The 16,523-nt window shown below is 28.0% G+C and overlaps 1 protein-coding gene across 2 annotated transcripts in view; it reads left to right on the top strand.

Annotated features, from left to right (window-relative positions):
* The window catches only part of LOC107438883 (diuretic hormone receptor), a 226,453-nt gene that overhangs the window by 39,470 nt on the left and 170,460 nt on the right, over positions 1-16,523 (top strand). For both annotated transcript variants that reach the window (XM_043039187.2, XM_043039188.2), the window contains exon 2: positions 8,353-9,701. In XM_043039187.2, the coding sequence (XP_042895121.1) occupies positions 9,566-9,701 (136 nt within the window). In that variant the 5' untranslated portion in view covers positions 8,353-9,565. The remainder of the gene's footprint in view (positions 1-8,352; positions 9,702-16,523) is intronic.

Raw genomic sequence — 16,523 nt, forward strand, 5'->3', positions numbered from 1 at the left:
TTTTAATCAAAAACGCAATAGTTTTAACTCGCAAAAGCTTCACAAAAAAAACTTTTTTTTTCAGGAAGTATTTTATCAGTTTCAAAGTTTTTCTATATTTCATTTAGAAAAATGAGGATAAATCATCGATCTTTTGGATATTCACTAGATTTAGTGCTTCGGAATGAAAGAAACATGTGCCTGTCTTCGGTATTTCCTTTAAAACGTCAAAACTCGAAGCAATATATCACTGTACAAACTTTCTTGAAGTAAAATACTGACAAAATACTTTTTTTTCTAGTTCAAAGCATCATAGAGTAAAAGATTTAATTTTAAATAATAGTTCCAAAAGGGTTTTCGAAAAGATATTCTAATCTCAATATAATTTTCCGATTTCGTATTTCTTTATTTATGAACCGCAATCGAGTAGAATTGCTTTTATTCAAGATTTATTTGTTACGAAAATGCTGAAAAATTTATAGAACTCTTCCAAAAAAAATTTTGTTTTAAGTGATATGAATTATTCTTCTAAATTTAAGTTTACGCTATTTTGTCTTCTAAAATTAATTTTCACAGAAAGCTTTAATATAACTATCTCATGTTAAATCAAACGTTTCTTTTAGAGACTTATGGAGTAATAAATGAGGCACACTTAACTTAGATTATATATATATTCTAATTTCTTAATTTTTTTGTAAATCTGTTTTTTAAAAAAAAAAACAAAAAAAAATTATTTTGGGTTATTTTTTTATTTTTTTATTTTTTTTTTTTTTTTTGAAACAGCAAAAATAGTCTCGAAAATCTTACCCCCTCTCTCAAAAAAAGGAAGAAAAAAAACATAGAAGTAGAAAAAATAACCAACTATAAAGCATACAAATTTTATACAAATTGAAATGAATGAAAACACTTGATAAATTTATTTTTTTTTTTAAAAAATGTCAAGAGGAACGACTAACAAAGCAATGACATCAAGGAATGTCATTCTCAGTTTAAAACTCTTGGCCAATAGACCGTTTTTAGCCTTTCATCTTGTTTTTTTCTATCGTAAAAAATTAATTTTTTTTTCATTACAAAGCAACATGTAGGATTTATTTTTATCGCATAATAGTTTTTGTCATAGCAAAGTTTTGTGGTTGACAAATTTTCTTGCATAAATTTTGGTTTTGTCAAACAGATTTAAGTTTATACATAAGTTATTGGTAGGATAACCATTTTGTTTGTATTTTTGAAGTCATGTTTCAAATTGAAGTAAAATAATAAAAATTAATGTTACCTTTTCTAGTTCAAATCCGCTTCTACATTGAAAACAAAAAACAAATGGGTAAATTACTTATACTTGTTATAAAACGTATGTTTGGTAAGAAAATTATTCCAGTTATTGTGAAAAAGCAACAAATTAAAGTTATAAATAGATTAAAGAAATAAAATTGCTGTGCAAATTAAAAATTAACACGATTGATAGCATCAGAATAAGGCAATGCTAGCTTCGCCACCATACATAGATAAAAAAGGAGGTAATAAATATCTATAGTAAACTATGTAAAGCTAATTAACCAGTTAGTATAAGAGTATTTAAAGTGAAAGCAAAGTCGAGATTAGAAGGATGATTGTAGAATTAAATAAAGCGAAGCAAAGCATTATTTATGCCCTGGGAAAAGTGTATGGTCTAAACTACCAGAATATGGTAAAATTTATCGTGTTTCTGGCTTTATGCGAACACCATAAGGCTCGTTAATTTTTACTGAGGTACATTGGTAATGATTTTGATAAAATAAACAATAAAATATAGTTTTATAATGCATGGTAAAGTTCATTAAATATGGCAAAATGTGGTTATTTCATCATATTACTCGGTTAAATTTACTTTTCAGTTTTGCATTTCTTGCTAAATGTATGACAAAAGGAACTATACTTGTGAGAACCAGAATTTCTGTAAAACCATGTGAATGGAAAAACTAACAAATAAATGGATCAAATATTCTTATATCTTGGTCTTAGTTAGCAAAATTACGTTTTTTTTTCCTTTTAAAGAAATATCTTTACCATACAGTACAGTACAGTAATTTTACCAGAATTTTTTTCTTCCTTGTATAATGACGGAAGGTGATTGCATTATTCTCTTTCTTTCGACAGACTATATGCTTTTTAGAAGTTACTCGTCATTTTTATTTTTTTTTTCATATTCTAAAAAAATTTAAAAATATTTTGTAACAATTTTTTCTGAGGAATCCCCATATGACTCTAAATCTCATCTATTCTTAGCCACTCTACTTTATTTTTATTCCGAATCAATCGAACTTGTGTCCTTTTTTTTAAAATGTGTTTAAGCCAATTATTAATTCAAATATTTGGAATTTATCTACCGATTTATTTGACTATTATTCGTATCTAAGAAACATCATTATCAATTACATAACCAATAATTATACCAAAAAGGTGGGAAATCCTTTAATGTTTTGAAATTCAGTAATAAAAATGTACTCACTTTTATATTTTGTAATATATATGCACTCACACTTTAGTAATAAGTACATATCATATTCGATTTTGTAATGTTATTAAATCATTTATCGCTGAGATCAAACAAATGTAAAAAAATATATATATTCAGGCAAAATATCAACTATTCAAAATAATTGGACGAATTTCAAGTAAATTTGAATTGCTTATTGATTTTTTGTACTTATTTAAAGTTGATAGATGTTCATATTTAAATTGCAATATCATTTTCTGCAATCCTTACGAGAAATAAATTCTAAAACTGCGCTTGAATCTTCAATTATTAGAATGATTAATTTTCACACGAATTAGATTTATCCGTGTAATTTAAATTCTATTAACAAGGTTCACTGGAAAATATTTAATTTGCAACCCCCGCTAAAAGCGAATCTGTAGGGTCAAATGAATTTATAATATTAAGTGTTCTCAGTTGTAAAGGTTTGGCGGATGTTTCATTTCATCTCACTGGCATCTCGCCAGAGAAATTAAATTGTCTCCCTCATTGAAATTCTATTGCATTGCTTTCTATTTGTCAAGAAAGACCGAGTCACGAGATACAACTATAAATTTGCGATTTTCTTAACATTACTAGAATGATTTATTTAGAATTTAATTTTTTCAGCTTTGCTTTTTCGTAATTTTTCATAAAATGAAATGTTTAAGTTATATTCGTTTGATATGTAATATTTAATAGTATTTATTTTACATTCTTACACGTGTATGTTGAAAGTGTTCGGCATTGTTTTAACGAACTTATTTCTGCTGTTCTAGTCATTTCTTACGGGTCGTTTAATTAACTTAATTGCATCTGAAAACAGTCAGCCTGTTTTGCTCAAATGCAATTTAAGTCATTGCATTTAAATATAAAACTAAATTTTGACGATTCTGAAATTCTTGAGCTGTATTGCGTTAATTTAGAGAATCACTCGTCACGAAATCACGTGATTTGGGAGAAAGCGCAAACTCTTAAATATGTTTCCTTAACTTGGAACCTTATCGCAGTGAATTGTGGGAGATAGTTATCTGGAATGACGAAACTAAAACGAAGTTTGGATGAAAACTATAGAATGATGATATAAGCCGACCGGGCTGTACAGGGGTTAGCCTCATACCGAGAAGGTCCCGGGTGCGAATCTCGCTTCGGGCATGGAAGTAGTTAATCTCTCGGTTCCAACTATCCGTCTTGCGTTGTTGGGGCGACGCTGATCCACCTGTATGATGCCCATGAAAAAAGGATCAACAATACCAACCGTTCTTTTTATTCTTTTTTTTAAAAAAAAACAGAAAGACGTAAGATTTCTTTACTTTTGACGAAATCCATTTCATTAAGGAAGTAGCAGTAGTTACTTCGTCACTTTGACAAAATGTACACTTGGGACGTATACCAGCAAATGGCAAAAACGTGTGAATTTCATGATATTCGAGTATTTATTTGTACAGTTTAGTTTCTGTAAATAAAAGTATGTCTTTTGCAAGGGTAAAAACGAAGTTCGTTTTTTTTTTAAAGAAAAGCATTTGAAGATTTAAATGCATATTTTAAATTCCTTTTAATGTAATGTAAGCTAAAAATATTTTAAAATAAAAAATAAATGCTTCTAAAAATATTATTAACTAACTTTCTTATTAAAAGCACGAAATATTTAAATTTGCATTATTTAAAACGCAATTGCTTAATTTGCTTAAAAAATAATCATCCAAGGTACGACGCTCATCTTTAGTGTTATTTTTGCAAGTTCTTGTCAAACTACAAATACTGAGCTTAATACTTTGAAACATTTATCTTTTAATAGGATAACAAAGTTTCAAGTAAACAGCACATACTTAGTTTTTTTTTAGTTATTCTATTAGATAAAATAATATAACATAATTGCTACAAAATATACGAAATTATTCTGCCTAATTATTCACGTTTTGTACCCCGAGGGATTGCCTGTTCACCACAAATTTAATTACGGCTCTAGTTTTTCTAGAAAAACTTATGATGTTATCCTCTTCTTAATGGAAAATTAAGGAAAGAACAAAAAAGAAGTTTTAGAATAATATGTTCTTAAAACAATGTCTCTGAACAACGTTCCTTAAACAAATAGTGATAATTAAAACTGAAATGATTTTTTTCAATGGTAGGGTGATTAGATAAATTTCTTTTATAATTTATTAATTTTCTGACAAATAATTATGTTTGTTTAAAAGACATCTTGAATTAAGTATATTGGAAAAAAAATGTACACGAAGAAAAAATTCTGGAAAATTACCGAAGCGTTTGGTAATGACATTTCTGGTAATAAAAAGAAAAATTTATAATTCTAGTTAATAAAACCAAGATATGCAGTATTAAAATCATCCAATATTTGATTTCTCTATTGAAATGATAACGGTTAAGTATTTCGCCTTTTTCAAAAATATTTTTAAACATTGTTATGAAATTTTATATTAATTGTATTATTATATTTAATATGCAGCATCTATTTTTAATCTGCCGCCCCGGCTTTTTTAAACTTTTTTTAAGGAAGTGCTACGATAAAAGGACTATACTACTAAAATAAAATCTTGCTTAAAATTGTGTTTTTGAAAAACTTATTAAAAAAACAGTTTAAATCTTTCACTTCCTTATAACTTCTTATTATCTTTTAAATTTATTTTATGGTGCTAAATAAAGAGAGAGATTATTATTTAAATTTTAATAAACGACGCAGATCACAAAAAATTTATCCTTTGGAATTTAATCATTATTTCGTTAATTTTTGTTAAATATTGTTCTTAAATCATTGGCATATTCAATATCGTCTAAGCATTTATTGTTACACGAATTCCATACAGATATTAGTCTTATGTATCTCGAGAAATCGACTGTTAAAAACTATGTTGCAAACTTTGCTAAAAATTGTGTCTATAAGATTATTTTAAAATTTCGCATTTTGTTAATATAATAAAATTACATATTTCATAAGACGAAAAAGTAAAAAATACTTATTTTATCTAAAATTAAAAATTTATTTTACTCCGTTCTTAAAAGTATCTAAAAATGCATCTAATTTTATGTTTCCTCTAAAACAAAACTTTCAGTCCCGGTTTCCATATCTCTTCAAACTACTACTCCTGGTACAAATTTGTCATTAGAGAGGATATACAAAGTGAAAGTCTACATGTACATCTTGACAAGCATTTGGAAAACTTTCCTAAGTTTGACATTCCTTCGAATAGCGAAATCTCAAATGAGAAAGACAGATGATAAATTCAAGTGATTGTAACTGCAATTCATTAGAAAGGGTCCTCCTGTTTAGTTTAACAAGCAGGAAATAAAATGTGTCTTTCATTTCATACGCCAATACGAAGTAATAGTTATACAGAGACGGAATCGGTTTTCTCGAATGCTAAGAAAGCCAGAATATAATTACGAAAACTATTGCTTGTAAACTGTAAAAAATTACGGATCAAACTACTATAAGAAGTATCAGAGAGTCGGTACTTTTTTTTGTAAAATACTTTCTTACCGTAACATGTTACCGAACGAGAAATCTGATATAAAGTAAATTTTTACAGTTATAGTTACGGCAAAATCACGAATCATTCTAAGTAAATAAATATTAATGTATTAATTATAGTATATTATTGTATGATCAAAATGGATTTTACGGATGATGCATCAAAATGCATTTTTTCATGCAAAATGCAAATGTATACTTTGCATTTTTTCCGGATTTTTTTTATGGTGTACTGAATTTTAAAAAATAGAAAGACTTTAAACACTTGCACAGTTGCTGTTATTAATATTATGTTGACATTTAGTTTTAGTTACATTTTTCTATTTTTGCTTTTTTTGGCTTATGTTATTTATGTATTAAAATAATGTCGGATAAAAATTGTTATACTTATTTTTTTCATGGCTCATCATAACTAATTTTTACCTCTCGATTAATTGCACATTCTTCGAAAATCGCTCCAACCGTAACAACCTACTTGCACAGAATATCCGAAAAGTATGGAAGCAATCAAATATCTCAATAAAGACTCAGTGAATCAAAAACCTAATGAAATGCACGTATTATCAAAGAATATACTGAATGATATCTGACTCGATTCTCATTTTTTAGGTATCATCTTAGCCTCAAGGAGTAGAAAGCTTTCCTGAAATAGTTTTTTTTTAAGATATCAAGCATCATAAGTATTTTTGAGTATTTTTTTAGATAGCTCCATTTTAAATAATGTGTTGTACACAAAATAACGAAGCATCCTGAATTACTTCTGATCTAATGGTCAGATTTTCATGTACTAGCACTTAATGGTTGTCTTGAGTGATGTCAAATTGTTCAGCAGACGATATTTTAAAGCAGTGTTTCCCAAAGTGTGGTACGCGTACCCCCAGGGTTACGGGAACAGTTTAGAGGGGGTACGTGGTCTTATGTGAAATATCTTGCAAGAAATGAAAATTTCAAAAAATTTTATTTAAAAACAAAGCTAGTCATGAAAATTTACGATTACGTATTTTTCCATAGGCTATTTTTTGCTGAGTTAACAGTTGATAATTAGTGGTGTCAACAACCAGTTGTGATTTTTAACTTTTGCACAATATGTTATTGCAAAAATAAACATATTTTTAAAAAAATACATTAATTTTATTAGTGGTGCATGACGTTACGAAACATTTAGAAAGGGTACACAAAGGCCATAAGTTTGGGAAACACTGTTTTAAATTAACGAAATCAGACACAGAAGCGTATACTTTATCTGAATGAATTTATCTTTTTCTTTCTTTCAAGAATTTGGATTTCTCACCTTTAAAACACAGTGGATAGTTGTGAACTAGGAAACATGGTCCCAATAGTTTGGTCAGGAAAGCGATCCAAAGTTATGACCTCTTAGTGTTAATTTTACTTTTTGAATATTTCACTATAAGTCGAAAAATGTTAAAGCAGATTGAATTTTTTTTTACATGCAATTATAAAATTCGTTTATTCAACGATAATTCAATGCAAAAAATTATTATCAATAATTGTTTATTATTTTCGTTAAAAACAATCAAAATATTTTTGAATTGTTAGGCATTCGCAAGTTCTTACGCCATTTTAAGGAATGCAATTTTTTATGGAAACCATTGGAACAAAATTAGTCGAAATTAAAAAAAATCGTTTATTTAAAATATCGTCTGCGCTAACCCATTAGCATATATGAGGTCCCTCCGACGAACCATTAAAATCGATGCCAACTACTTGAAAATACGGAAATAAGATAAAAAGTTATTCATGGTGTTTCGATCTTCTTTTTCTTTCGCTCGGTGCCCTAATTTTTTTCGTCAATACCGTGCCATCTGTGTACCAATATACACTTCAAGTTCTAACTAGGATTAATTTTTTCGGAGTAGGATATTATTAGGTGTATCTCCTTAAAATAGTTTACCTGTGAAATTTTTTGTTTAATTTTTCAACCGAATCATATTTTTTGAGGTACTTGACTGTTTCCTTATTTTTCAGACACCCTATTTATGCATTAAAATAGCATACTCCTTGAGATCAGTTAGCATGATGTTCTTCAGAATGAGATCATCAGAACTCCATTACCAGTACAAATTAAATAATGATATCTTGGCATTTACATTGCTCTAATTGAAAAATATATAATTTTGAAAGCGTAATTGTTTAAAAAGTAAATACACTACACTGCAAAAAATTAACAAGAAAGCAAAAGAGGATGAATTTAAGTACATGCGACAATTAGATTAATGTTAAATGGAAAATCTTTAGTTAAAGTTGAACGGTAAAAATTGTTGGTAAATAGATGACAATTCAATTTCATTAAAAAAATTAAGTAACAAATATGTTTGCGTTTTAATATAATAAAAATTTATTTGTTTCATTAAAGTTTTCTTTTCTCTTTCAGATTCATACAAAACTATCATTGAAAAGTGAAGATACTTTTAATCAAAGTATCTAATAGAAGAGTCAGAAGAAGTTCAGAAAAGACGTTTTCTTTTTAATTTTGTCCTTTTAACAAAGATCATATATACCAAAGCATCATCTCATCGATTTCTTAGGTTAATGTTAGGCTAATGTAATTGATAGCTTTTTTTTATTTCTTAAGTTTGAGGGAAATAAAGGATGATAAGCCATTATTATAATAATCCTAAGCGTTCATGAAGTTGCTCATGTAAATGATTAAATGAAACAAAAATTGATAAGTTAATGCAATGTCATGTGTTGAGCATGTGAAAATTTTAAAAGTAAGGACAAATATTTTAAAAACACTATGAAGAATAAAATCTGCATGAGAAATAAAAACCTTGAGAAGTATGTAGGGCCATAGAAGTCTCAAATGCTAAAAACTATTTTATAAACTGGAAGACAAATAAGCATTTGATCAGTGAAAAAGAAAACTTATATGAACATATATGAACTCTTGTAATGAATGCGTGTAGATTAAGACTAAAACCAACAGACTGAAAGTTTTTGTCTGAATCTTCTATTGAAAATATATCTTTTAAAAAAAAATGTCTTATTAATATTTTAAAAATGTCTCTATGTTTCTCTTAATGGTCATAAAAGTTTAGAATAACAATAACTATAAAAGTGATGTAATGCCAAAACCAAAAAAGAAAACGATAAGTATTTAAACAAATCTTAAATTCTGACTCGTTTACATTATGGCGTCAAAAAATACTAAAAGAACGCGTCTAGAATTGCAGATGAATTCTTATCAGTAAATAAATAAAATTACACAGAAAAGAAGAATTTTTCCACTTTTTTATCTTCTTCAAACAGAGTACGATTTCGAATGAGAAGTCTTTTATGCCATCGAAATGGCTGCTACGAGTCGAGAGAAGTCGAAAAGTATTCCACAATTTTTCGTAAATGCTCCATGGTATCTTTAAAAGAATCAATTTTTCGTCGCTTGGAAAATTCCTTTTTTGAGAAATGTAGCCCTGGACTAAGAAGGATTGCTCCAAAAAATATTTATTATCTTCATTCAGCAGTCATGCAATAATCTCTTTCTTCAATGGCGCTTATTTTTGTAAACTCTGGATGAATCTCAGTAAAAAGATATTAAATAATATTGAAAAGCGAATGATGTAACTGTAACTGTATAGTTCTTAAAAATGGATACATTTCAATGGAAAGTAAACGAAACTCATAGCTTTCCAGAATACGAGCTTCTCACGAATTATTCGTCAGCGTCTGTTGAAGAGTTGGAATGCTTGCTTCGGTTTTATAACCACACATATCCAGATGAAGGTAAGTTTCCATTTGATTTTATTTTTTCGTTTTGTTTTACTTGCTTAACTTACAATTCAATTTATTTCGAAATAAACTTTTGAAATTATAAATCATTCATTTGTTTTGCCTATATATATATTTTTGGACGTATATACAAAGTTTGCCGACATCGTTTTTAATAGTTACATATAATTCAAAGCATAAAATATCGACGCACAAAATATAATTAATAAAAAGGTCTGAACAAGCCTTATTTTATTAAAAATAATATTCTAAATTAGAAAATAATTCCAAATATTATGTTCTGAATACAATTGCACTATTATAGAAATTTGAATAGATTTATTAGAATTTCACCATTTATAGGAATTTTGAAAATTTCCATATATATTACTTTTTCAAAGTAGTTTTCAAAATTTTAAACGTTTGTTTTTCATGCAAACCTTTTAATCATTGCAAAAAAATAACTTTTCGCGAAAGTAAGCTTTGAAGATGGTTTTCAAATATTTCCTATAAAAAAATTAATGTTGAGTTTAAATGTACGAAAAAATAACGAACAATAAACCAAAAATAAAGTACAAATAACGAACAATTAAAAATAACGAACAAATAACCTTTCAATAACTATAATTTTTTTTTAAAAACACTTTTTAACGCTTTTGAATTTACTTACTTGTAAATAACTGATATTCATAATATATATATATATATATATATATATATATATATCAAAAAAGAGCCTAATATACTCCTCAGAAAATATCTAATATATTTCCCAGNTATATATATATCCCAACTCTCTTCCTGCACGTTTCGAAGCGGTCCGCTCTGCCAAAGGTGGTTATTCTGGCTTTTCACAGGTGGTCACATTAATGTGAGTGGACTGTGTATATATATACACACATTTTTAGATGAAAATTTTTTAACAATTTCAACTATCGAACTACGCTGACATAGAGCAAATATCCAGAGTGACCCCTTATACCAAGAAGTTCAAATTTCCAGAGAATGCATGGTTGCTAGCGGACACTTAAGAGTATTGGAAGGCTTCCAAAATTTGGCGAATTATCGATAGAAAAATCACCAAAAACAAAGATAGCCCAGCGTTATTAATATTAAATTGTAAACAATCTGGCTACCATCTAATCTTTAAAAATACTGTTAGAATATTATGCAACTCTGTAACAGAAACACTTTCGTGGTAAGAGAAATTAAATTGCTTAAAGAAAAAATAAAGTAAAAATAGATTTTGATATTCGATTTGCAGGGCACTGAATTAAGGAATTATACACTTGTATTGAAATAAAAAGTTAGCCGTTTCATTAATTTTTAAGGAGAGAATAAAAGTATTTATATTTTTACTTATTATAAAATGCCATAAATATTAAACAATAATTATAATAGGATTAAGAATGATTTAAAAAATTAAATTTTTGAGCTTAAAAAAAATTTTAAACGTAAGAAAAATGTGATGTCTATAATGGCATCACAATCCGAATTATTTACAAAGTAAAAATATCTGTTAAGAATAATTCTCGAAAAAATTGCTGTTTAATTGCTGTCCACTCATATATATTTATTTTTACTTTAAAGTCTTATGTAAGTCTTATTAATATAAGTTTTAACATTATGTAATTATGCCGGTACCTTTATTTTAGATATTCTTCATTTCTCTCTGCATTTCTGTTGTACGTTTGAACTTCAAAAACTGTTTCACCAGAAATAATTTTTACTTCAGCATTTCTCTCATTAAAACTGTTCTCTCAAGGGGAAGGATTGTAGAAACCTATCATAAACTGAATTCAAAAACTTTTTCGTTTTCTATTCAAATAAATTCTTTGAACAAGTTTTTTATGCCAATAAGAAACAGACTTAATATTGACTTTACATTAAACTTGTGTTGAAAGATAAAAGTACGACAGAGTTTCAAAAGAATCAGAATTATTTTTCTTAACAACATTTTTCCCGAAAAGCAGAGTAAAAAGAGAATAAGCGAATTTATTTTATAAAAATATATTACTTCAATGAAAAAGACATAAGCTTCGATAACGATTTCTTAAAATATTGTAATTGAAGCTTATTTTTTTAAAAACTCATTAAATATAAAATATTTTTCCTCTGTTTAATGAATAAAAATTATTACCCAGTTCTCCAGTTCTGAAAATTATGAAAACATTATTTTGATTCTTAATTAATCTTTGTCTTTTTTTTTGCCAATTATCAGTAGTATATAAAATAAATATTTTCTCCCAAACTAAACTACACTATTAGAAATGTCTTGGAAAAAAATGATTAAATAACAATTTATTTATTTGTTATTTTATACTACACCGTTAGAAATTTCTTGGAAAAAATTGTAAAATAATAATTTATTTAATTGTTATTTCACCATATTAAAAAAAACTCTAATAACCAAGTATAAGATGGTATTCAAACTGTTAATTGTGAGAAAAACCGTTTCCTTCTTAATTTACCTAATACGGTTAAACAACTATAATTTTATCATTTTATCTCACCAACTATGCCCACCTAATAAATCCACTTTGTTCCTTGCAGTTGGGTACATACTATATTCGAGAGATCTAATCTGTCAGTCTCAGGACCGACAGAACTAGGTTTGAGTCCCAGATACACCATTAATTTGATCAAGACCACAATATTGTTTTCATTCCTTTCAACACATGACGTATTTCCGGTGTTCTGTACTCGCCAGATTAAGTCCTGCACTCTTCAATGCCCATTACGTAACAAAAAGCCAAGCTCCAAAGTCCAGTTAAATATCTGTTTTTCGGCTTTGATACCATGCTAGTTGTAAATGGTTAAAAAAAACATATAGTTTTGAATTCATGGTTTTGTAACCATGCCAAAGCTGTAAAGGTAAAAGATGTTTTTTATAACAAACTTTACTGTTAATGGGATGAATAGACTGCTGCCAGGAAGACTGTAGAAGGACTGCTGTAGAAGGAATTATATGAGCAATTATCATTTATAAAAGAAAGCAAAAACTTAAGAGGTTAAAGAAGTTAAAAAGACAAGGTGTTAAGAGGTTTTCTGGAGCTATCTCTTTTGTTGTTGGAACAATTCGAAAGTACACCCCCATTCAGTTGGTGATATATCTGCACTGTTGCAACTGTAGATATATATGATATGAATATTGATCTTCTACATCAGATGTAAGAGAAAGCTTAGCTAAATTGAACGCGTAGTACCGAGCACAGGGGTTCGTTTGGCTGCAACGTAATCAACTTAAAAATCAACAAAAATTAACGTAAGCTGCAAAAAATTCAAAATTGAAATTTTTATATATTTGATATTCCTGTATGATAAGCCACTTTATTGCGAGGTACACTCCTATTTATGTAGGCTTGGTGATGAAACCTCGGAACTTTCGACATCTTTACAGACAATTCTCGTATAACTCCATAATTATTAGTCCTATAACTTCGAAACTCGAATTTTATTTTCTCAGCAAAATGGTCGCCATGTCACCAAAATTATCGTCAAACTGACTCTTGCATTAAAAGATGCATTAGGCTTTACATTCTCTCTAAATTACATTAGAATTAGGCGAATTTCTTGCAAATTTTCTAATAAAACTGTTTATTTAGGGTTCGTCTAAAATATTTAACTTTATAACAAAAGAATATTCGCAAAGTTATACACATGTATTTAAATTTGTAACAATACTAATGACTCATTGCCTTGCTACTGTTGTTAAATAAATTTTATGCTTTTCTTTATCAAGATCAGTTTGTGCTTTTACCCCATACATAACCATGGAAAATTCCAGGGTGATGCGATTGTTTCTAGTGAAGGAAATAAATACAATTAAAAACATTCATCTGGTTTATCAAATAGAAATAACACAAAATCTGATTTGAATATCCACTTAATAGGCACTGTCATACGTACAGTGAGCAAAATGAAAAACGGACCACGCTGAATAACTTTTGATCTAAGGATAAGATATTCATCTTCTAGGACACTATCTTGAAGGTTCAACAAATGCAAACATCAAATGCGTAATAATGCACCAGTCAAACAAGCATGTTTTGTACATAAAACCCTTATAACTTCCAAACTATTCGTACTGTCATTTCATTCAATTCAGCGTAAAAAAGTACATCAAAAGTAATACCTCATTTGTTTAAATATCATTGTTTCAGTTTCTCCTCTTTTACTTACCCCTTTTGCCAAAACCCATGACAGGATTTCCTAGGATTTTCATGTGCAGTCACCAGAGAGCCTCATAAACAAGTTCCATTAGGTCCTGGATTGTTATTATTAATGTCTGTTTCAAATCCTAATTTGACTGTGGGTATTGTACTTCTTTGAGTATTGTAATTTTCAGAATATCTGCTAACGTTTACCTTTCTAAAACCTATTTGTGAAAGTTTTAAAAAACTTTTCTTATCAAATGACAGACTTTAGTTAAAAGGATCCACAAATCTTAAGAATGAAAGTTCTGTTGATTTAAACGACAGCTCACTTCGACAGTTGCTTTAATATTTTACTGTAAAAACGTTTTATCTTGTTTGCTATTCCGTACAAATTAAATTTACTTAGACTAAGGTAAGATGAGATGTCAGATGGAGTATTGATTTGCCTGGGACAGTTTTGAATTTGTATGTTTATTAAAACTCAACATTTTGATTCATGATTGGATATATTTTTAATGCATGTTGTATATTCAAAATAGGGTCAATAATCTAAACATACAAAAAAAAAACATGTCCTTGCGAACTGTTTCATAATCGCAGAACCTAAACTACTGAGCTTAAATACGTAAAATTCCCCTGGGGATATTAAACAGGTTGTTATCATTTTGTTAGGCTGTCATAAGTAATAATTTAAATAGTGTTAAAAAATTAGTTATAAGTTAAGTATTTTATTTTATAATCGCCGTTAAACAGCCGACCAAATTTTGGGTTTACGACTAATGATGTTCAACTTCATAGTCTTGTAATTTTGAACCTAATCCAGAAAACAAGAGAACTCCCAGATCAAGTAATGGGAGAAATTTGCCTTCGTGGAGGACTTTTTCATGGAACTAACCCGCATTTACGTTACAGGGAGAAGAAAACCTCCCAAGGTTAGCCTGATGGTAAGGGGACCCATGATCCGTCTTCTCTACTGAGGATACTTTACGCCAGTATTGTGGTCCATGTGAACCGAGGGCGGAATTTGTATCGACCAGCCATCATTGGGATTCGAACCCGGTTCACCTCATTGGAAGGCGAACGTTCCATTCCCTGAGCATACTGCAGTAATACTGCCCTAAACATAGCTGTGTTTGCATGTGTGTGTGGGGGGGGGTAAAGATCCTAACAAAAACACTGAAGTGGAAAAGATTATTTTTTAACAGTGAATATAATAAATAATTGTAATTGTTTTAATTTTAGAATTTAATAAAAAATAAAATAATAAAATAAGGGGAATAATAAGAATTTTTAGAAATTTGATTACAATAAGAACTTATGCAAATGAAAATATAATAACACTCATTAATAGAAATTTAATAATTATAATTTCCTATTTATTATAATTTAACTTAAAATATAACTATTTTTATTAGAATTAATCGAAAGTGTGGAAAAAAACTAACTAATCACTGGGTAAAAATTCTTTTGGAATCATGTTTTCTTTTTCTTTTATTTTGCACGGAAAAAAACATTCTGGTAAAAATACTGTACTGCATAGTAATGACATTTCTAGTAAAACTCCCTTAATTCCGGTCAATAAAAACGAAATATACGTTAATAACGAACTGATTAAATAAAATAACTAAATTATCCATTTGGCATTTTTTTGAGGTTCATATGGTAACGGATTGCCAGAAATTTTATTTTCAAAATTGTAGTTCTTATTACCACATATTTTGCAAGAAATACAAGATTAGAAAGTAATTTATCCACACAAAAAATGATTTTTGCGCCATGCTGTAAGTTCGTCGTTATAAAATTATCAAATCACTTATTAATTTTTATCACATGTTACAAAACCATACTATTTTATTGTTAATTTTACCAAATTCAATACCAAAAAGCTTCATAAAAAATTACCGGGCTTTTGGTGCCCCCAGTGAGTTTGAAATATGGTAAATTTAACCATCTGATAGTTTTAATCATACTTTTTTCACTGATCATTTATCCTTTAGAACAGCAGATTTTCAATAAATTAATTATAATTAATGAAGTAAATTCTATTCCCATAAATATTTCAAAAGTTTGAAGCAATTTTTTACTCTAAAATCTACATTAAATATTTACTTATATAAAACCTAACACGTTTTCGAATAATCCAGGATGTTATATGATTTTTGAAATCACGATAAGATTTTTGACCATAATTTATATTACTCTTTCAATACAAATATAAATTTGTTATTATATCAGAAAAAGAGATTTGCAAAACATTATCGTTATCTCGTAAAGTTTCAAAATTTACAACTTTTGCGACACTTTTATGAAATTATTTATCTTCAAATGATAAGTGAGAAAATGAAACAAAGACTAAAATTTTACTATTTATTTTAGCTTTCCTTAAAAATTTGACTTTACCGTTAGATTATAAAAAATTGTATTGATATAAATACTTTCTAATATAATTATTTTTAATAATTTTGCTCAAAGGAGACTTTACAAAAAGAAATAAACTTTTATTCTTTATTTTTAAGTTTATCAAAAATTTTAAGGTAAAGTATCAACATCGCACTTTAAAGATCCAATATTTTACTATTATGGTTTTCAACAATAGTTAAAAAAAATCGGAATTTAGCTCAAATGGTAAAACTACATTTATATATATACATATATATATATATTTTTTTTTTCTTTTTTT

The sequence above is a fragment of the Parasteatoda tepidariorum genome, chromosome 5 (genome assembly GCF_043381705.1).
Source record: "Parasteatoda tepidariorum isolate YZ-2023 chromosome 5, CAS_Ptep_4.0, whole genome shotgun sequence".
Taxonomy (NCBI): domain Eukaryota; kingdom Metazoa; phylum Arthropoda; class Arachnida; order Araneae; family Theridiidae; genus Parasteatoda; species Parasteatoda tepidariorum.